General features: G+C 29.4%; 1 protein-coding gene across 1 annotated transcript; it reads left to right on the forward strand.

Moving 5' to 3' along the window:
- Positions 1-19,444: 19,444 nt before the first annotated feature.
- On the forward strand, positions 19,445-22,172 carry LOC112287438 (3-dehydrosphinganine reductase TSC10A). Its single transcript, XM_024530404.3, has 4 exons — positions 19,445-20,226; positions 20,443-20,706; positions 21,048-21,195; positions 21,319-22,172. The coding sequence occupies exons 1-4, from the start codon at positions 19,951-19,953 to the stop codon at positions 21,636-21,638; spliced, it is 1,008 nt and encodes a 335-aa protein (XP_024386172.1). The 5' UTR covers positions 19,445-19,950; the 3' UTR covers positions 21,639-22,172.
- Positions 22,173-24,757: the final 2,585 nt, after the last annotated feature.

Below are 24,757 nucleotides of genomic sequence, written 5' to 3' on the forward strand. Positions count from 1 at the left end.
CGAACTTGATAATATGTTAAAAAAATATAAGTCTTGTTGGGTTCTTAATAAATACTCATGATTGTTGTGAAAATACTATAAAAATTAAAAATCATTTTGTAGTTTTGTTAAAAAAAAAAACTCTGGTAATCATACCTTCAAACATTTTGAAAAATAGAGCATACTGTGTTACAAGAATTTATTGCATATAGGCAATGAATTATTGGTGGTTAAACTTGACAACCGATTTTTAATAACATGTCTAAATTAAGTGACCGAGTAATTAAGTAATTAGGGTATATATATTTATATATTTATATTTGATGTGTGACATATAAATCTTCCATGAAACTCAAGTATTTTTTTTATTTTCTATTTTTGAAAATTTTAAAGTGAAGCTTGTATTTCATTTGCTATATTTTTATATGTAAAGAAGCTACACACTATATTATCCATCACTTTTTTAGAAGTGCAAAATTACTTTGTAATTCACTCTTTTGATCAAATTTTTGTACTATGTCGCTTCAGATAGACTTTAAGTTGCAATTATGAATTAAAACTTTGGACAGTACGGTTAAAAAATTAAAATCTTTAAAAAATCGGTTATGTATACCTTTATATAAATAATAGCGCATTTATTTATTTATCTCAAAAATAAAATAAGTATAACAACACTCAACAAAAGCAAACAGTCAACACTCGGACTCTTTGCAAGGTCAGCAAGCCTCAAATCGATTTCTCATTTGGATGTAAAATGGACCAACTATTAAGTCTTTTTGCATCTCGAGTGATGTTGTAATGAAATGGGATTTAGGTCACAGTTTCTCCAATGAGAGCAATTAAATGCAAATAACAAGCTTGACATTACCACGACTTTCGTACAGCATGTCATACCTATTCTACAATATATCTGTCAAAACAAATCTTCACGTCTCTAAACCCTAAACCTTCACGTCCCTAAACCCTAAACCTTCACGTCCCTAAACCCTAAACCTTCACGTCCCTAAACCCTAAACCTTCACGTCCCTAAACCCTAAACCTTCACGTCTATTAAGCATCATCTTCATCTATCGTAATGTTTCAAAAGATAATTGTTGATTGATTACATCTTTTTAGTTTCCAATACTTAATACCGTTGTCGGTCGAAGAGAAAACGAGCGATGGTGGACTGGTAGTTGGACTCTCTCAGTAGCAAATTGTGTCGTATTCAATTACCATTTTATTTTTCTAATCGTTTAATAATATGTGCAACCCATTCACCAGCCGGATTCTTGAGAAAATCTACACAGTTTTATTTACTGCTTATCGAGGCAGCAAGAGGCTCAGAGCCAAAGGACAAACAGAAAAATAAACTGAGGTAATAGCAGTGATGAACCCACCAAATGGACAGTGTGTGATTTGGGAAGCGTGTCAATAAAGTGCTAACCATCGACATTATTCGGACACAGACTGGTGCCCCCTGCTCACCCTTTAAAGGAAATAAAAGAATAAAAGAATAAACAACAACAACAACAATGTCGTGACTTCGCACCCGATCGCGATCTGTCAATGTGACATTCCTCCTCCCCTTCTGCGGCGTGCACTCACTCACAGGCTGGCTCGCTGAGGGAATGAGTGAGTGCGAGATCGCCCTGGGAGTGAGTGCGATTGGGGGAAACATAATTTGCACCCTGGAAAGCCACGGCGTCCATTACAACCCAGCGAGTGGGGTTTAACCCATCTGGCACTGAAGTTGTCAGAAAACGGCAAAAACTCTCCCCCGCCGTCACCCTCCCTCTCTCCCCCTTCGAGCGAGTGCACATTCTTTATGAACCCGTCGAGTAGGACACTGTGTTTTTGTCTTATGCTGCTCACCTTCTTCAACCATCTCAAGTCGAACCTTCTGATCGGCTGTGAGTGCGGAGAAGCCTGCACACCCCCACTAACTCGAGGAAGTTATGCCCAAGGGCGAGAAGGTCTAAGTAATGTTACCGCTCTGTCTCCAGTGGCAGAGCGGCGACGGTGCCGCACAGTTAGGGTTCTACTGACACCATTTACAGATTTCAGATATATACATGTATATATCTTTTTGTTAATTTTTTGTGTTTTTTTTTACTAGTTTTTTTCGGGTGCACTATGTGATATAATACATGATATATTAATATATTTTACAAATATATTAGTATATAAAGAAATTTGCTAGATAAGCACCTTCTTTTGTAGAATAGAAACCTCTATCCTACACTAATAATATACCATTGTTACAAGTTTTAAAATAAGTTGGACACAAATTGAGTCTTATATATATATATATATATATATTTATAATATATAAATATAAGGACAGAAAAGCTAATCAAAATAAATAAAACAAAAAATAAGATGAAAGTGTCATATCAAAATTGCTATATAGACAATATTTTTTTATTTATTTGCTTTGGCTTTTGTATTACTAATGTTCTTGTATTATAGGTTTTTGTGAATTGTTGTGGATTGTAGATTGTTGTATTTTTTTGGTTTTTTTTTGTTGTCTTTATACTTGTTAACCTTACTAGTATTTATTTTTTTTTAAAAATAACTTATGGTGGTAGAATATTATAGTTATAATACAAAGAGATATGTTTCAAGGACATGAATCGCAAAGAAGTAAAACCTCAATATATTCTTGTGTTATTTGAAAAGACTAAAAAATCACTCAAAAATAATAATATATTGAATTGAAATAGCTATTGCCAAGAAAAAAAGACTAAAAAGTCTTCAAACAAGAGAAAAGATTAAAAAGGCATTGAAAGGAGTAAATAACGCTTTATTCTTACTTCAATATATATTATCTATCTAGAAACTGCATGATAAAGTTTTATACAACCTTCAACACATGTTGACTTTGCACGACATATGTCTTAACTTATAAGAGAAGTTTCCTATATGTATGCCATATAGTAAGCTTGTTCTATATGCTACTAATATGTGTGATACTTGATTAATTTATTGACCAAGTTTCTAATCTATTAATCAACTATAAATATATAAAATCAAAATTGCATCTATAAAGCTTCTGAGAAGTTTCTTCAGATGATATTATGAAATTAATCTACTTTTATTTACTTCTATCTAATCATATAGGTAATCATTAGAAAAAATACATATGCTCGTGAAATTATTTGTTTTTTCTAGAGTTTAATTCTCAGAGAAGTGGCCATCATCTTTCATGAATTATTCTATTCTACATCTTGGTTTTGATGGATGACATTGATGAAAAGCCTCAATTTTTTTTATTATATTTGTAAGATTTTTTGCTAGTTTCTATGTGCATTCATTAATATCATATCTATACCAATGTACAAGATATTTCAATTTATTTGAATGTAACCTTGAATCTAAGACTTCTTCTATCTTGAATTCTTGATTATTATTCACTTCTATGACACAAGATGTCATTTTTCTTCTTTCCAAAATATGAGATGGATCTTCATAGACTTCAATAGGTATAATTGATAAGCAACATAATTGACTTATTCACAAATAGAAAAAGATCTAAGTTTATAATAGTCCAACTTATCAAAAGGACAAGTAGCCTTGATATTGCAATAAAATAATCATACTTTATCACTCACATTGAATTGTGGTTGTTTCTTATAATAGGCATCCACATTGATTTATTGTCATTTTTGAACTTCCTTTGAATATGCCTTTATTTTTGAATGTAGCTCTGACAAATGATTTTCTAAATCTTCCATTATAAGATTTTGAACTTTTAAAAAGTCAAAAGTATCAAATTATAGATGATAACTATAATTGGCAAAGAAAGGTATTTATTAAGTAGAAAAATATACCAAATTATTGTATACAAATTATGCCAATGGCAAAAAGGTTTTGCAATCATTTTAATAATAGCTCATTATACATCTCAAATAGTACTTGAAATTTGATTTACCTATTCCATTTGCCTATCAGTTTGAAGATGAAAGGCCAAAGTTAATTTTATGTCTACCTTTAAAATCTTGAAAAAGATTCTTTCAAATCTTAATACAAATTGAATCATCCTATCTAATATAATATCCTTGAGTAATCTATGATGGCAATAGAAGTTGTGAAAAAAAACTTAGTTGTTTTTCTACTTATAATAGATTTTTTATATGATATAAAATATATAATTTTGATAAAATAATTTATTATTATAAATATAGAATCATATGACTAGAAGTTTTGTAATAAAAACCATAGAAACAAAAGATCATAATTATTTTGGAAGAGGCAATGGCTAAAGAAGTCCATAAGGTCGATGATGAAAAATTCTTAATATTGAATAAATAACACATAATTATAGAAAGTCTTTGACAACCTTCCATATTTGAGACGACCAAAAATCTTTAGTTATGAGCTCTAAATTCTTATTATTTTTAAAATATGTGGCTATTGAATAGTTTTGATAAGTTTAAAAAACATGTAATTGTACTTTGCCTTTAAGAATGTATAATTGTGTCTCAAAATAGAATAGATTATTCTTAAATTTGAACTTAGAAGTATTATGAAACTTAGAAGAATTGGTCTTAATATTGTAAATAAGATGATCAAAGGACATACTTAATTAAACTTGCTTGAAAAAGATTGAACCAATAGTCAATATTGATTTCATTCCTTAAAGATGAAAATGCTTTAGCTTTAAAAAAATCATTCTTTATTAATTGAAAATTGCATCTCTTGTTTTGATACACAATAAGAATATTTAAAAAGAATTTTTAATATATTTTATTATTTTTTGAATTGATAAGTGATCTTAAAATCAAATCTTGATAATGACATATTCCAATAAGTGTCATGGATATATATTTATGTAATTGTTATTTAGGTACTAGGAATAGAAAGAAGTAGGCAAAGATAGATTAATTTCATAATATCTTTTAGGAAAGCATTCTAGAAGCTTAATAGATGTTGTTTTAAATTTACATGTATTTGTAATTCATTGATAGGTTAAAAACTTAGTCAATAAGTTAACCACATGCCTCACATGTTGGTAGCTTGCAAGACAAGCTAACTATGTGGCACCCATATAGAAAACTTGCCTTGCAAGATAAGATACGTATTGTGCAAAGTCAACATATTTTAGAGATCCTATAGAATGTTGCCATGTAGCTTTTAGATAGATAATATATATGTAGGTAAGAATGAAGCATTCTTCACTCTTTTCAATTTCTTTTTTGCTTCTAATCTAGTTTCAAGATTCTTTAGTTTCTTTGTCTTTTGGCAATAGCTACTCTATTTTTCTTTTTAATATACATACTTTCTAATTTTTATTTTGTCATATTTCTTTGAGAAAGTTTCAATTATTTATTTGCTTTTATCAAGTTCTTATCCTTGACAAATTGACAAGAGTATACTTCCAATATTAGAGCTTTATTTTTTCCTGATTAAAAGTAGATTATTCCTTTCTCTTAATAAGACATAAGTATTTTAGAAGTTACAGATTATCCTCTTATAAATTTATATTATTTTTAGTATTTTTTTATTCTCAAGTTTTTTTCAATTATCTTGACTAATATTAGACATATTTTTTATCTCTAAGTATTATTATGACAAAGCATATTGAAATAAAGAGTATAATTGCACAAATGTAAGAACAAATAAGGAAATTAATGCTTGCAATACATCAACTCAATTTACCACCTTAAAGAATAACAAAAAAGATAAAAAATAGAGATATAGAGATGATTGGAGTTATTACAACATCTACACTAAATCATGTTCTTTTACCTATAATGAAACACTATTCAAGTTCTAGAGAACCAAAAATTGTCTTACTTGAGAAGTCTGATGGTACAAGGTTAAAATTTTGAAGATTCATCAATCAAGTACAATTAGCAATTGAACTTCAATTCCAAAACTATTCAACTCTAAGATCACAATTTGGGTTTATTAAAACACTACTTTCCGATTTTACATTATCATGGTCTTTATTTATTTTTTTGAACGACGAGATTCAATATTAGATGATTAAAAAGTTTTTTAGATAGAATTTTTATATATGTATGGAAAACATGATGCACTTTGTATTATAACAAATAAGATTTATATTTTTTAATAAAAAAATTAATCTATAATATTATATGCTTTACAATTTTGATAACTTGTAATTGATATCAAATAAGATGTTGCTTTTATTAGCCAATGTTTTTATAGATTACAATAAGAGGTTAAGAAATTGATGCTCAATTTGTTTAATATTCAAATATTGAATCAAGAAATTGATTTTGCTATAAAGTGTGACAATTAACTTTTTAAATTTTGGTTTGAAAATTACATAAGTAGACGTTAACATTATTACAATTGAATTGTAATACCAATGACTTCTCAATATATACCTTTGAAAGTAAAAGATAATCAAATTGATGTAGTATATTTCAAACTTATTATTGAGCAATAATTATTGTTATAAAAAATGATTTTATTTATATTGTAGAAAATTAAAGCATACTATTTAACATTATCCAAAACAAAACAATGAAATCATAAAAAGTATAATTATTAAAAAAAATAATATGTTAAAAAATAAGTTTGTTCAACTACAATAGAAATCGTATGGCTAGAATCTTGCATAATATATAATAAAGGTCATATTATCTCTTTAAAATCTTCTCTTTATTTTATAATAGATGTTAGTTTAGGACCTAAATATCAAAAAGCCTTTACTTTGCTAGATTCAAGAGCTTCAATTTTTTTTTTAGATGAAGAATTTGTTAAAAGACATAACATATCTCTAATAAAGAAACAAATTTTGTTTATGTAGAAGTCATAGATAGTTGTCCATTATCTTCTAGAGATCTTATTTATGAAATAATTTCTATAAATGTAGTAATTAATGGTCATAGTAGCTTTGAGGTATTTAATATCATTAAATCTTTTTTTAATTTAGTTATTTTAAGTTTATTATATTTAAAAAACTAGAATCTTTGAGTAAATTGGATGTCTTATAGTCTTGATTTTTTTAAAAGTATAATTAAGGGTGTAATTAATCATATAAAAAGTCATGAATCAAGTATAATTAAACATATATTTGTAGGTGCTAAAACTTTCTTATACGTTGCAAAAAACAAATCACCTTATATCATTTATCTACACTTGTTTCTAATAGTGAAAAGAAATCAAATGGCATTCCTAGTCAATATGAAGATTTTGAAGATATATATTTGACAAGAAGAATGCAAATACTCTTTTAAAACATTATCTCTATGACTACTCAATTGATCTTCAAGAATGAATTGAACTGCCATTTGGATCAATTTACAATTTATCATGAAATGAATTGGCTAAATTCAAAGAGTATATTGAAGAAAATTTGGTCAAGAACTTCATATGCCATTCTAAATTTCCAACATGAGCTCTAATTTTATTTGTGAAGAAAAAAGATGGATCATTGCAAAGGTGTGATGATTATCAATGACTCAACAAGATTACTATTAAGAACAAGTATCTATTATTTTTAATACCAAGACTTCTTGATCAATTAAATTAAGCTAAGATCTATATAAAAATAGATCTATAAAGGAAATATAATTTGAAACGCATAAATAAAAGATGAATTCAAGATCATGTTTTGAACTAAGTATGGATATTTTGAATATAATGTCATGTCTTTTGGACTTACAAATGCACCAACAACTTTTCAACATCTAATGAATGATATTTTTGAAGAGTTTTTATAGATTTTATTTTTTATTATTTAAAAAATATCTTAATTTATTCTAAGAATTTAGAAGAATGTGAACTTCATGTTTTTTGTATATTATAAAAATTAAGAGATGGAGAATTCTATGCCAAAATAAAAAAGTAATTATTACATAATATTTAAGTCAACTTTTAGGATATATTATTTCAAATGATAAACTTGTAATAGATTTAAAAAAATTCAAATTATTATGGATTGAAAGATTTTAAAAATAGTAAAAGATGTCCAATGCTTTTTAGAATTTGCCAACTAGTATCAGATCTTTATCAAAGACTTCTCTTAAGTTATAATTCTACTTATACATTTGAATTAGAAAGACAAACTTCAATTGAATTAAGAAACAAAAGCAATATTTGAAGCTTTAAAGAAATCTTTGTTTTTGCACCAATCTTGTATTGTGTCAACTTTTTTAAGCTATTTTTTTATTGAAACAAAGACATCAAATTTTGCTTCTACTATTGTTTTGTCATAAATAGAAATAGATGATAAACTTCATCCAATAGCTTTTCATTCCAAAAAAAATTCAGCAACTAAGATCAACTATAAGATCTACCAAAAAGAACTTCTTACAATCATGGATTTGTTCAAGAATGGTGCTATTAACTAGAAGATGCTCCTAGTCCAATCATTATATATATATAGATTATAAGAATCTTGAGTATTTTATGTCAATATGTATTTTGAATTTTCAACTAAAGAATATCTTTGTGAAGATTTGAATTCAAGATTACTTATCAATTAAAGAAAGAATAAGATTTTTTAGATGCACTCTGTAGACAATCTTATCTTGTATAAAAAAAGAGGTTTTTTATTAAAAAAAAATAATTTTATTAAAACTAAAGAATCTTTAACTTGGAGCAATAAAATCAATATTAATTATTGATTTAATTTTTATTAAGTAAATTTAGTTAAATATGTCTGTTGATCTTCTTATTTATGATATTAAGAAAAATTCTTCAAAGTTTCATGATATTTTTTAGTTTGAATTAAAAAGAAAATCTATTATATTTTGATAGGCGTTTATATGTATTAGAAGATGAAGCTTGATTATGTGTTCTTCAAGCTTATCATGACTTTCTAACAATAGGATATTTTTTATATAATAAGACTTTCAAAGTAATATATAAAGATTTTTTGTAGCCATAAATATTGAAGGTGGTCAAATTTTTTGTATAATCCCATGATATTTGCTTAAGATCAAAAAGTCCTTGTCATTAGCATTATAGACTTTTTCAACCATTGTCTGTTTTAAAAAAACCATGGTCTTTTATTTATATGGATATGATCATAAATCTTCTATTCTTAGGTTTTTATAACTCTATATTTGTAATAGTAGATTGTTTCACTAAGATAGCAAATTTTGTACTATGTACAAAATCTATCACAAGTGAAGAAACTTCTAAGCTTTTCCTTGATAGCATCTATTGCTATTATGGATTTTTTAAGGATATTATATTGGATAAGTAAACTCATTTTGTATCAAGATTTTTGAGAAAGTTTTTTGAAATTCTAAAGGTGGACATAAAACTATCTTTGACTTATTATCCTCAAAATGATAAACAAACAAAGTGTATAAATCAAGTTTTGGAGCAATATTTGAGGTGCACCATCTACTATCAATAAGATGATTGGATAATATTTTTGTCATTTATAAAATTTTCTTATAATAATATGATATATTTTTTTATATAATATTTTTTTATTAATAATAGTTATTATCTATAATTTGATGCTTTTGACTTTTTAAAAGTTAATAATCTTGTGACATAAGATTTAAAAAATCAATTATTTGAGCTATATGTAATAATAAAGATAAAAGTAAAAGAAGTTCAAAAATAACAAAAAGACAATGCCAATATTTATTGCAAAGAACAACCTCATTTCAATGTGGATGATAAGATATGATTATTTTTTGATAATATTAAAACTATTTGTTATTGTGACAAGTTGGATTATCATAGACTTTGATCATTTCTTATTTATAAATGAGTCAATCTAGTCGCTTATTGATTATATCTATTACAGTCTATAAAAATCCATGCCATATTTCATGTGTCTCTTTTGGAGCTATATAAAGATATGAATATCTTAAGAAGAAGACAAAGACCACGACTTCCTATAGAAGTAGATAATAATAAAGAATTTGATGTAGAAGAAGTTTTAGACTCGAGGCAATGCTGTCTTAGGTTGGAATATCTTATTCATTGGCAGAGATACAATATTAACAAATGTTGTTATGTTGTAGTTTGGCTACCATGTAAAAATAATGTATATAGATTTTTAATATATAATTTATTATATAATATATTAAGAGCTATGTTATTAGATTTTAGTTGATTACAAAATTTAATTAGATTACCACTTTTAAGTAGTTAGTTTAAAAGAGCTATTATTAATATTGATTTCATAATAATAATAATTTTATATATTTAGAGCCACCTTTATTAGATATTGATGATTCTTGAAATCTTATTTTATTTCTTTTATTTGATATTAAAGCCACATACTATGTAAAAGTAATTAAAAAAAGAATAAAGAATGATTTTCATATAAAAAACAACAATTAAGCTAATTATATGGATGAATGGAGGTGGATGATAAAAATATCTATTCTTATTGGCCAAAATTCATGCTCAATAGACTTCAAGAAGACTACTTGAGGCCTTATTATAGATTAGGGTTATATTTTTAAGACACTTAAATATTAAAGGTTTGAATCATTAAATTTAGGAATTTTGGTATGATTTTGGTGAAATTTTTGTGTGATTTGGAGTTTTTATGAATGAGATATAGGAGCTCAAAGTCAAGATGTTGATTTTGTACCTACTATCACTTTGTGGAATATAGTATATATGTATGAAATTTTTTTGAGGATTAAATTATATAGTTGAAAAGCTGATTTAAAAAACTACATTTTGCATACAAAAGATAAAAGATTTGAAGTTGATTTAAAGGAGCTATGACTACTTGAAGACATCACTTTTAAATTGAGGTTTCAATGAATCAATTTCATGAGGGATTTGATTTTAGCCATATGTTGGCTATTTAGACAATTCTTTGGCTAAAAATTTCATCAAATGTATATAACTATATTATAAAGCTATATATCAAATTTTGTGGTATTTGAATTTTGGATTTTTGAGATATGGAGAAAATTGTACTCAAGTGTTTGTAAATTAGAGTTTAGAATATTTGCTAGGATTTTTAAGATGTCAAAAAAATTATAGTAGAATTATGGTTTATTTTTTTTGTGATAAAGATTAAGAATAAATACTTAATTTTCTAAAAATTTGAAAAAGTTTGAATAATTGAATCAAAAAATATGATATTCTAAAATTCATTGAAAAAAATCCTTTACAAGAGAAAAGTGTTTTAAAAGAATTTTGCTACAATTTGAATATTTTATGCAAAGTTAAGGAGTTTTTGAGAGCCAAGAATATATATATATATATATATATATATATATATATATATATATATATATTAAAAATAGAGATATAGACTTATGTCAAAATTATGATATGAAGATAGATTTTTATAAAGAAATTATGGATTTTCTTTGAGCTTATGAGAAATCTAACTTACTGAAAAATAATTAGTTATGATTTAGTTTAACAAAGGATGTAAAAGCATTTTTCAAATGCTTAAGGAAGTTTTATGTATAAATCTTTTTAAATATCAAAGATTTTTGCTATTAAAATATAATTTTATATTGATACATTTTTTTTTAATTAGAATAAATTATTTATTAGAGCTTTGCCAATAAATTAAAGCTAAACTCTTTATAGCTAGGTATTAAGTATATTTACAGATAGAAAATCATGCCATATGACAATTGATGAATTTGATATGATACATCTAAGGCGGGAAGTTGTAAAGAAATATGAACATAAACTTCATATTTTTCTATGTTATTAAAATATATTAAGATATTGTGTAGATATCAAATAAAAAAATTATTAAGAATTTCATAAAAGATGTCATTTAATAGATATTGAAAAGCAATTGGTACATTTGTGAGTCCAAAAAATATAATATTATATTCAAAATATCCATATTAAGTTCAAAACATATTTTTCTATACATCTTCTTCTTTGATGCGTATTAGGTTGTATGTTCTTTTTAGATCTATTTTTTTTATAAATCTTCACTTGATTTAATTGATTAAATAGTCTTAAAATCAAAAGTAGAAGATATTTATTTTTAATGGTCGTTTTGTTGAATCTTCAATAGTCTACACACATCTATAGAAATCTATTATTTCTCTTCACAAATAACATAGAAGCCTTATATTAATAACATATATATTTATTCTAATATTTATCTATATGATTAACTAGAAGTAGATAAAAATAGATTTATTTCATATTATTTTTTAGAAATGCTTCCTAAAAGCTTCATAGATGCTACTTTGACTTTATATATATTTGTAATTAATTGATAGGTTAAAAACTTAGTCAAAATATTAATAATGTATTTATAGCTTCCAAAATAAGCTAACTATGTAATACACATATAAAAAAACTTACCTTGTAAGTTAAAATACGTGTCTTGCAAAGTTAACACGTTTTAGAGGTCTTATAAGACATCACCATATAGCTCCTAGTTAAGAATATATATGGAGGCAAGAGTAAAGCCTTCTTCACTCTTGTTAATATCTTTCTAGTCCTTAGTTTTATTTTAGGACTTTCTAATCTTCTATCAAAGATAAAAACATGATAAAGACAAATAAAGAAGTGAGATTTCTCATATAGAAAGATGAAAAAATAGAAATAACTTGATATATATATTAAGAAAGAAATTAGAATGGCTATTGCCAAAAGCGAAGAAAACTAGAGACCCTTGAAACTAGATCGGAAGCAAGAAAAGAGTTGACAAAAGTGAAGAAGGCTTTACTCTTGTCTCTATATATACTATCTAATTAGAGGCTACGTGGCAACATTCTATAGGACCTTCAATATGTGTTGACTTTGTAGGTCACATGCCTTGACTTACAAGGCAAGTTTTTCTATGTATGGGCCACATAGTTAGCTTGGTCTTGAAGCTAACAACATGTGTGGCACATGGCCAATTTGTTGACCACATTTCTAATCCCAAAAAGTCAACTAAAGATACCTATAAAATCAAAGCAATGTCTATGAAGCTTCTAAGAAGCTTTCATATCAAATACTATAGAATTAACTTACTTTTACCTACTTTTACTTACTTCTACCTATTTATACATGTAATTATTGGCTTACATGCATATGTCCATGACATCTTCTTGTCTCTAGCAATGACCATTTTAGTTTAATAATATATCATCTTTGAGTGATTTTTTATTCTTTCTCAATGATATTAGAATATATTGAGATTTTTTTCTTTAAGATTCATGCCTTTGATATCCTAGCTAGAGATTTAGAATGGCATATGAGCTTCTTTACCAAATTTTCATCAATATACTTCTTAAGTACAGCCAATTTATTTTGGGATAGGCTATAGATTGGATCAAGTTGTACTTGAAGTCATTATTAAAAGATCAATGGAATAATCATAAAGATGATGCTCTGAAAGAATATTTGCATTTTATTTTTCAAAAATTTCTTGATAATCTTAATATTAGCTTAGAATGTCACTTAAAATCTTTTCTCTATTAACCATAGGTATGGCATATATAGCAAAAGTTGATTCTTCTTATATAATATACATAAAAGTTCTCACATCTATTAATAATAGTTTAGATGTATTAGTCTTATGGATTTATACTTGCTTAGTACAATCTTAGGCTAAACTATAGAAAAAATCAAGGTGATAAGAAATCTAATCTATTTGAAGGTTATATTTTTTAGGCGTGATAATTCTAAAATAATTAGATTAAAAAGAAATCTCATCACATTAAATATTACTATACTATTATGACCATTAGTTATTACTTCAAATAATATTATTTCATATATAACATCTTCAAAAGATAAAAAATGTCTATCTATTACTTTCATATGTACAAGTTTGATTTTCTTAAATAAGGATATAGCTCAATTTTTTGACAAAATCTTCATTTATAAAACATGTCAAGGCTCCTAAATCTAACAAGGCTAAGTCTTTGTGATTTTTTGGACCTACATTAAACTTTTGTTGTAAAATAAAGTAAGGAATCTAAAGAAAGAATATAATCTCTACTAGATATTATATAAGATTTCAATTGCACAATTTCTACTATGGCTAGAAAAACTTATTTTTTTACATATTGTCTTCTTTTGCAACCATACTCCTCATTTTGTGATTGCATTGCTTCTTTGGATAATATTGAGCAATATACTTGAGTTCTCTACAATATAGGTACAAACCTTCTTAACAATGATGAGTCATTTCTTGCTCAATAAAAGTTTTAAAACATATTGTGTCAATTTGTGAAGACTTTAGCTTAAACAAGTAAGCTTCTAAAAACTTAGAAGATGTTGCTATAACTTGACTTATACTTCTCCAACTAAATCTTTGTTCTTAGCATCTCTCAAAGAGTTGGTTGTTGCATATAACGGTTTGAGCAATAAATTATTCTAATGAATCTATTCTTCACATTATCAATAATAAATCTTTGGCATTATTATTCAATCTATATTAAAATTGATTAATAAGAGCTTTATCATTCCAATCCACATTACAAGCTAGATTTTAGAATTTAACAACACATATGGTCAATGAACATGATCTTTATTATGGCAATATAAGTTTGGTCTCTCTTGCCTTTTCTTTATTAATATTTTAAATGTAACCATAGATACTTTCAACATTGAATTTAAATCATAGAATAGTCATAAATTTTTTTCCATAAAAAATACAAATCATAAGAAAGAATTTTTTAAAAGAAGTGCGCTTATGAATCCTACTTAAGTAAGTTCATCGAGATATTAGAAAAGATACAACCTTAAATAGAGCTTGATTTGTTACAAAAATCCTTGAAAATTTGATCTTGTTCTATCAAAATTCTTGGACATATTAATCTTTACCTTCCTCATGCTCATAAAAGCTAGACTTCATGAATTTAATTATAACACTAATCTATTTACTTCTTTCAATTACACAACTTTTTAGCATGGACTCTAGATTTCTATTATATGTGTATATATAGTACTTATGTAGTTGGCATTGGTGATGTATGAAATTTTTACTCAAAAAATATTGATAAAGTTATAAAGATTTATAATAGTTACAAATTTTTTTTTGTTTTCATATATTATAGCATCTATGAATTTCTCATCCATCTCAAACTTAGTAAATGCACAAGTCAAATTAGTTGATGATACTTCCCAACCTCTTATGTCAAATAAAAATTTTCACAAAAAATGGTCATATTCTTTTTTAAAGAAAAATCAACATTACAAAACTAAACTATTTGTTTAAAACTAGATAGTTTGCAACCTTCAAAGCACAACAACAGAAGTAGAAAGTCTACAAAATAAAAGGATGATGTTGATTTAGATATTTTTGAAATTAGATATTATAATATTTTACCAAAAAATAGTGAAATCTATAATTAATCTTTAAAATTTTATATGTAAATACTATAAAATTGTTCTTTATAAAATATAAATTTATTTGTTTATTATTAAATTAAAATTTATTTTTTTAAATTATATATATATATATAATTATTTGAGAATTTTTTTATAATCTAAAAAATAATTTTAATTCATGATATTTTAAAAATACTAAAATCAAAATTTAATTTTTATATTTTTATTAGTTGTTTAAAATTTTAAAAATTAATTAATAATACTGTATATATATATATATATATATATAGATTTCTTTTAGATAATAATTTAAATTTTTTATAATTAATTATACTTGTAGTCTCTCATTTTTTGTCTCTTATTTCCAATGCGCATGTTCTAATTCTATAAAGGTGTCACATTAATAATATGAGTGTGTAGCATTAAGAATTTAAACATATATATATATATATATATATATATATATATATATAGATATATATATCATCTAAAATATTTCATGATTTTATATTTTTACTAAAATAAATAATTTATTTTTGATATATATATATATATATATATATATATATAATACTTAATAAATCTAATTATAAATTATGTTTATTTTTATTTATATTTCAATTTATTAATTTTAAAAAACATAATATTTAGTAATATTTTAGTAATGATTATTTCATAAATTAATTATAAATTATAAATTATAAATAAAATAATATTTATTTGTTTAAATTTTTTAATAATATAAATATATAAATTATTAATAATAAATATTTAATAATATATATTTATATATTTTTAAATATATATATATATATTTAATTAGCATGTTTTAAATTTTTGATTCTAAAGAGATTAATAATTAATTTTAATAAAGTGATATGATTTCTTTTAATCATTTGTATAATAAAATATTTAATATTTATTTATATTTATATTAGTAGTTAAAAATTACATATGTTTTAGTATTTAATTATATTAGATACTTTAATATCCTATAGTTGAGTATTATTCACAAAAGTTTTAGAATAAAATTGATTAGCTCATGATATTATTTGATATAATTATTAGAATATAGTGTATAGTTAAATCTTTGTATGGAATCAAGTAAATTAGTTCTATTGTATTATATATGTAGAATATATATTTTTTATAGTTTTTTTAAACTTATATATTTGTATTAACTTTACTAGTAAGATTGAAAAAATATAAGTTTGAGATATTGGATGTTGGATAAAGACGTGAAAATTAGACTTTATTTCAATTTTGAATTAAAACTGTATTACACAAATTGAACATGATTCAAATAGTGGATACTTTAAATGGTATAGAAATCACAAACATATTTTTATAATAAGAATAGTTATCATTTGATATATTTTTCTAAAGCATGTCTATTAAGATTTTGGTAATTGAGTTCTATTTAACTTTTATTTTTTATTTTTATTTTTCAATTTTAACTAGAATTTATTTTAAAAAAACCTTTTATGATTAAAAACATAAAAAAATCAAATATGAATTGAGATTATATGGTTGTTACTTTAAGAAATCCATATTTTTTTACTTTTTTTTTTACTTCGTGGAAAATTTAATGTTAAATAATATATATATATATATATATATATATACATGTGTGTGTGTGTGTTTATGTGTAAATATGTACATATTTATTCATTTATTTATTTTATAAACATTTAAATATATATATATATATATATATATATATATAGATATCATCTATTGAAAGATTCTATACTTAAAAAATCTGAATTTAAAATCTTTATACTTGTTAATTCTACACAGGATCTGGATTTTAAAATTTTCATAAAATATAATTATATGATTTTAAATTTCATTATATGATGATTTTAAAACTCTTATACTTGTTAATTCTGCAAACCCCAAGATTATTTTATGTATGAAGATCCTATAAAATAATATTTTGATTCTATTTATGGATATTTAATAAAATTTAATTTTAAATTTCTACTTGTATAAAGAAAATTTTGCAGATCAAGTTTAATTTATTATGTCCCAGTTAATTAATTTTTTATGTTGTTAGCTTTATTTCTTTATTTGTCTTAAATATGTATGATTGAACAGAATTAGTTGGTGGATACATTTGTATTTAGTAGGCTTATGACAAACTAATTTTGATATTATCATTATTTTAGAAAATATTTCAGATAAAATATTTTGGTTTCACACTAGATTTTCGAATAAGAATTCTACAACTTTATAGCTTTTTTTTTATTTGTATCCAAATATCCAGAGTTATATATACGATTTGTATTTAGTTATTTTCTACAATGAGTTTTTGATAAATTCACCACATTCTTGATCAATTAATATTTATGTTTTTTAATTTTTTAATTTAATAGATCTACAAGAATAAATTTCTAAAATCTTCTATCGAATTGGACCAATATTTTTATGACATATAGTTTAACCTTGTTAGCCTTCTAAATTTTAAAAAATTAGAATATAAAGTACGTAATGATTAAAATAATAATTTATAAGATTCTGTATTTTAAACTTGAAGTACGAGATTACTATCACTAAGTAATAAGAGAGTATTCATAAGATAGAATTAGACAGAATTATAAAAAAAAAAGCTTATTTAATCTTAAAAGAGTAAAATGAAGATTATTTGAAGAATACAAAAGTTTATTTGAAGGAAAAACAAGACTTTATTGTTGAATATTAATGAAATAATCAACAGAATGCAATTCACACTTCTAAGAAAACCAGAAGCCTTTGATTGGGTAGTTGTTGTTGTGTGGAGCTTGACACCTATGATGAGTGGGGGTGGAGGAGGAGGGAGGGGTGGGGGTTAAATTGATAATAGTTGCTTGTTTGAATGAATGGATTTAGACATCTTTGAACAGCTCTTCTTATGAGTTATACAATTTTTCCAAGTTTGGTGGTAGAAGGTTCATTATAAGAGAGTAAAAATAAAAAAAGATAAAGAGAATTAGGAAGAGAGAGAAGAATGGAGTTAGGACACAAAAGAATTAAGAAAGGCAAAGATAGAGACACACATGACTTGCAATTCTAGGGTTCCAAAACAGAACATTAAGATTACAAAATTATATGGTTCATACAAAGCTTAAATTCAAAATTTTCTTCTTGGGACTTTGCCCACACAATTCTCAACGAGGGTGTTGCTGCTTGACCCCACTCAATCTCCAATCAGTGGGACTGCTGCATGGGAGACTACAGCCCCTCTAAATCCCCCCCACCCAGTGGGTGGAAAGTGTATGGGTTGTTGGGATTTTATGAAACCATCTTTGCATATACACATTTGTAAAATGAGAATGTTTTATTCTTTTGTAAAAATCATCTATGGCTTTGTGTACAAAACACATGAAGGTGCTGTGGAGATTTTTAAGAGAATAGGTTCAGAATTGTTTCAAATTAGTCAAAAGACATCTAGAGTGAAATGGGCCCTACAAATTCGTTGGAAGCAAAGGGTGGCTCATAGTTATGCAAAAGCACCAAACCCTGATAAAATGTGGGTGGGGAAATGGTCCCAGTCACCCACATTCTATCAACCCCTCATCCACACTTTCCACCCACTTTGAAACCACACATATTCATTGCACAGGATGGCTTGTCCATACACTTGTAATTCATGCTTTCACTGAGGCCTCACTTTGATGGAATCAGATCACGAAAGTTGATACAAGAAAAGAAGTGGGAAATAGATCAGTAGAGAATACACCCCATCACCAAAGTAAACTTTTTATTTCAAAGCTCAAGAGAAAGCTGGAATATAAATTACCATAAGTTCCGTATGTTCAGCCAAGCAATCATGAGCAAGTGAATGTATATCTATATTTCTGTAAATATAATAATCCATTTAAAAAATAGTTTTAAGAGTTCCAACAATTTTATAGTTGTAGATTTATATTCAGAGACACATTGCCATTGGATGATAACGACGATGAAGAGGAGGAGGATTTGGATGAAGTGGACGCATTCATTGGGTGGGACGGGGGTAGACGCGAAGGCGCGTCACTCCGCGTCATTCTACATCACACCACAGGCTTCGTTCGCTGGGAGCGGTTGTTGTAAAAGCCCACTCACACCTCCATTGCTGGCGGGCCAGATGGGAACCAACTGGGACTGGATGGGGCGGGTCGGGCAACTACCGGGTCAGAATGAGTGGCCGGGACCCGGCCGGTGCTGGCTGTGGCGGTGAACCCGGCGTGAAGGCGCTGTGAAACCAGCAAAAAAAATTATGGGTCGTCTGTCACTTGTGTCGTGTTGATCCAGTCTTGATTTCCCTTTCATTCAGGAAGCGGAGTCAGAGCCTTCTCTCTATATATTTGCCGCTAATGTTAAGATGCCTTCATTACAAGCGGCTACAACCATTTGGTATGCTTCATTCGTCTTGTTCTTGTGAATCGAATCCTTCTCAATAGTCTTGAGGAGGTTGACGGATCGCAAGTCTGTGGCGACGTCTTCGTCGAACTTCTTTTGTGATCTTGTGAGCCGTGCTTGGCGCGTTTCGTTGTTGGCGAAAAGTCCTCTTGCACTTTCAAGAACCTTGCGTTCCTAATTCGTGTAGTTGCAGTAGCGGAATCGCTGTGGCGCGTTATCTTTTCCTCGTGGAGGCTTTAAGATTATTTTTCCAGACTCACCGTGTGCCTGTAAACTAGCATTCGTTTTCACGTTGCCTGTGTGCAACATTTCATGCACCGCAAGACTGATAGTGGGTGCCACTTTTAGCATTATATATTCCTTTGCGAGCGAACTGCCCGAAATTTCCACGACATGTATATCCATTATGCATGGATTGCCGTTGGCATAGGAGCGATGTTATCATTTTTGGCGTTATCATGGACGAGGAAACCATTCATGGCCAACTTGAGAGGAAAACACATATTCCTCACTGGCGCCTCTAGTGGCATTGGATTGGCAGTAGCCAAGCAAGCTCTCCGTGAAGGTGCATACGTGACTCTTGTTGCAAGAAGTTTCGAGAAAATGGAAACTGTGGCGAAGTCTTTGTTGAAGGAACTGGAGCTTCCCAAGGATCGCGTTCTTGTGATGGTACGGGAAGACTGGTGCTCCCCTGAGGGGTGATGTGTTTGAGAATTTTGACAAATAACTTTTGTCGGTGAAGCGACTGAACAATGATTTAGAATGTGTTTTGCAATAGCGGATTACACAACATTGAGCCGAATAATCTGAATGGGCTGTTCGTCAGGGTTGTTTCGATTGTGTTATGATGTGTTAGTAACTGTGGGCCGATGATGTCAATTGCAGGCAGCAGATGTGGGAGATTACGCAAGCATATCGACGGCTGTGAAGGAATCATTTGGCTGGAGACCCATCGATATATTGATCAACAATGCAGGGATTACTAGGAGCGGCTTCATGGAGGACTTCTCCTTGGAAGATATCAACACAGTTGTTCACACCAATGTGCTTGGATCAATTTATCCCGTGCACGCTATACTACCTCAGCTGAAGTTGCGGAGCCGGGATCACCCCATCTCTGTCGTGTTTATCGGCAGCCTGGCGTCTTTGGTAAGAAAAGATCGCATGAATGCAGAAACCTTGTCGAAGGTCATCGTTCTTCATGACAAAGATGCAAGTTAAACCTGTTTACTATTAATCGTTTTTTTGCGGATCTGGTGTGTGTCTTTGTCCATGAGGAACTAAGCTTCTTGTTTCGCGGAACCGAGCAAGGCTTAGATCATAATTCTAAATTTAGACCACCCGAATTGTGGAATGACATCAAACTCGAGTCTCGTTCTGTTGTATTTTAAGGAACCTTGTGAAGAGACTTACTCTTCAGGGTACAGCATAATAGTTTGTCTGCTACATATCAATCGATTCGAATTCTAACCTTTCTCCAATCTCTTCAGTGCTGGTTGTATGGAAATGGAGTGTACACGGGGACCAAGCATGCTGTCAAGGGCATCGCGGAGAGTTTGCGGCTGGAGCTTGTCCCCTACAACATGCGTGTGAATTTGGTGTGTCCCGGGTTTGTAAACACGGGTTTCCTAGATGACGGTGAGTGTACTGCCGCTTAATATTTGTCTGTTTCAACATCAACTGTTACGATTTGAAGGATTCCTTGCGCCTGCATTTTTCAACATATTATGGAAAAGAGTTTAACATGAGGTACTATTCCAGTCGACAATGAAGAGGAGCTGACAGCAGGAATGAAAGTGGCGTCCTTCTACAACCGAAAGCACGCTCAATCTCCAGAAGAAGTCGCAAGCATTTCAATTGACGGCATCAAGAAGGGCAAATTCATCATTACCACCACACCTGTTTTGGGCCCGATTCTTGTCATTCTAACTCGTGGATTTTCACCATCGGATTCCTTCTTACAAAACCTGGTTGAGGCCATCTGTGCGGGTCCTATGAGGATGATCAGCTACATCACACAGTTCGACATGTGTCGAAGATTGAAGAAGATCCATTACGAGCACAACCACGACAGCAGATAAATTATTTGAGCGCTGCACTTACTATGGTTTCTACACATCGACGTGTAACCTCATGCTTAAGGATTGCCCTCACCACATCAGCCTCACTCATTGTCCAACTTACCATGAACTAAGTGAGGAATACTGAGATTTCACAGCAGCGAAGTCATCATTCGTCGCCCTACATCAACGGCGCTGCACATGCCTTTTTTCATTCTTTGCATGGTAGTGAATTCGAAGTACTACTAGACTAGTAATATGATAGTTGTGTTGGTTAAGTGACTTCAATATTAATTTGAGAACATACAGCATGAGGAGGAATCGAGATTGTGTTACAGATATCCGTCAGGTCAGGCCCTTGCTGATTCAGGTCAATGCCTGGTAAATCGTGGCAGTGAATATCCTGACACTGATCTCTCAGGTCCAATTTCAATGACGTTAAACAGGTAGGGACTGGTCTCTGTACTCCAGAGATCCTTTTGTGGTATATCTGGACGTATACTACTGGCAGTTGATGAATAAATTCAGTTGTGAGGAGCACAATTTTCTCTTTAAGTAAGCACATGAAATATGATGTGCACATAAATTACAGTGCCATCTTATTGTGGGAATATTGATGTAGTAAAAGCCAGGGGATGTAGAGTGGAGCAGTTCTTTGAATTTTCCAAACCAAGTAAGTGCTGCCTAAACCTTGGTACAATATAATCACATGTAAAATTCAGAGTAGTTTGTTCCAAAGATTCATGAGATCCTGTGGAACATGTGCTAGACTTCCAGCACTCCATGAATATCATGCAAGTGCTAGCTGCATGCTTGTGATAAATGAAATTCCTGTGCCAAGTGTTTTCCTTCATAACTAACCACAACTGATGCAATCACATGTTTGGGAGTCATTGCTGTGATGAAGTTGACAGGTGGTGTATTCATCACAGACAACTGCATCTCTCTATGCCTAATGCAGTTCTTGGGTTTGTGCTGATCATGACAACCTGAGAAAGTGCAGAATGTACTTGTTACAGAATTGGGATTCATGAATGATAAATCACATGTCTTAGAGCTTGCCCAACTCTTTGCTCTTAGAGCAATTCAATCCCCCAGTAGTAGTCAAACTTCTGTTTGTTACTGATTCCCACTTGGTTTTATGCTCTACTGTATTAAATGAGTGTATATATATATACATACATACGTACATATGTGCATATATAGAAAAATCAAGCAGCCTACATCTGTATGTAGCATCAAAATATCCCACTGGCTGGAGCTGTAGGAGGTACTGATTGCTGAGGTATATTGAGCGTGTGTTTTTTTTGGCTGCGTAAAGCATACTTAATGCTCGCAAAGCCAGTAGGAGGCACTGATTGCTGAGGTGTATTGTGTGTGTGTGTGTTTTTTAGCTGCGTAAAGCATACTTAACGCTGGCAAAGCCAATGGGTTTAACCACCAGAGTGTGTGTGTATATCAACAATATGTGATATGTGATTGATTGAATGTAAAAAATATCAAATTTTCACAATATCTGCAATGATATCGTGGTATTACAATCTATCTAAGTTATAGATTTCTACATCTTAATAAAATTCTTTTACAACTAATCAATCATTTAACTTGCTAAATTAGTCAACTTTCTAATGTGTGTGTACATATATTGTTGGTAATCCTTAAACCGTTCTTTAAAATGCAAGATGTGTTTCTTTTACAAGTCTAAGAATACATGTGGTCCACTTTTAAGTTTCTGTACATACATTAAATGCCAAAAACTTTTACAATAAAAATTAACATATTTGATACTCTTCATTCTAAATGTATATACTTTTATACACATATATACACATATGTATGCAAAATAAAATTTGCACTAAATTATACATAGTGTTACTTAAGAACATTCTTGTCTCATGAGTTTAACACTTTGATATTTGGGATAGTAAGTCCAGGCTACTTTGGACACTCAGAGTTTTCTTGAGTCAAGGTTTTTAACAGCTACTACATGAATTAGTTTGCTTTCAAGTGGCAAACTGAGGTGTGGTCTTGAGCAGGATATGCTGTACAAAATGATGAAGATGGAGTGTGTGTGGTTGTGTGAAGGTGGCTTAGGAGTACTTGCAACCAATGTGATGTTGCACACATGGAATGAAAAGACAAAAAAGTCACATGATGCCAGGAGAGGAGTGACCACAGAATGGAAATGTGTTGGCCCCGGAACCGTGGCTAGTTTTCGGAAGAGACCCGGATATGCACTTAGAACGGATATCCATCGAAGTAGATGAGCTGACCTGGCACCTGTGATGCCACGCTGGCTAATACCCCGCTTCTTACTCTCCCTGCGATGGCGTTGGGGTTTCAAGCATCTCACGTTTTAGGGCTGGCCAAGTAGCCGCCGCAGTCAAACCCTATAAGTAAGGAGTCGTGTAGTGGAGTTGGTCGAATTGTGTGTATTATCCGCGTAGTGTTGGCTGTGACGCCGAGGTCTGCTCTCCCAGGCATCATTCTCCCTGCTGAAGTGAAAAGGGTTGTGTTTTAGGTCATGTACATGCAGTGTAACTCTTTACCGTGCTTGTTCGTTGCATTCTTTCTGGCGACATTCCCTGACGTTGTGAGCGTGCTTCTGAACTTGGGATTTAGTTTCAGAGTCTCTGGGTCATTAGCAGTCACTTTGTCATGCTAGCCCTTGCTCCGGCTTTGCACTTCAATGTGAGACCATAGCCCACAGTGTCGGTATTACGTTTGGGATGATGAGAACGACAACTATCGCTTGAAGTGGAAACACTGTGAAGGGATAAAATTTAATGAACTTCTCTGACTGATATGTTATTGCGCGTACCTTTCGATGTTGAACGTGGACATCTCAGGATTGAGCTGATCAGTGCGAGTGCCGAGGTCCATGCCCTTGCCGCTTTTACTTCTAGGATGTTTGTTCTTAAAAGGAATAAGCTGTGAACTCTTGTGAAAGGATTCGTCTGTAAGTCGTTTCCAGCTGGGTTTCTGCCTCAATCATCAGTCGCACTGGTATACACTGCGGGGCAAGGTATGTAATATCCGAAAAGGTTTAATATGCCAAAGATTTCCATGTGCCGGAGTATGTCGATGTTGATTTGAGTCGTAGTAAACCGGCTGCCACCGGAAGGGACTGTCTCAAATGC

This window comes from Physcomitrium patens, chromosome 10, assembly GCF_059467195.1.
Source record: "Physcomitrium patens ecotype Gransden chromosome 10, ASM5946719v1, whole genome shotgun sequence".
NCBI classification, from domain to species: Eukaryota; Viridiplantae; Streptophyta; class Bryopsida; order Funariales; family Funariaceae; genus Physcomitrium; species Physcomitrium patens.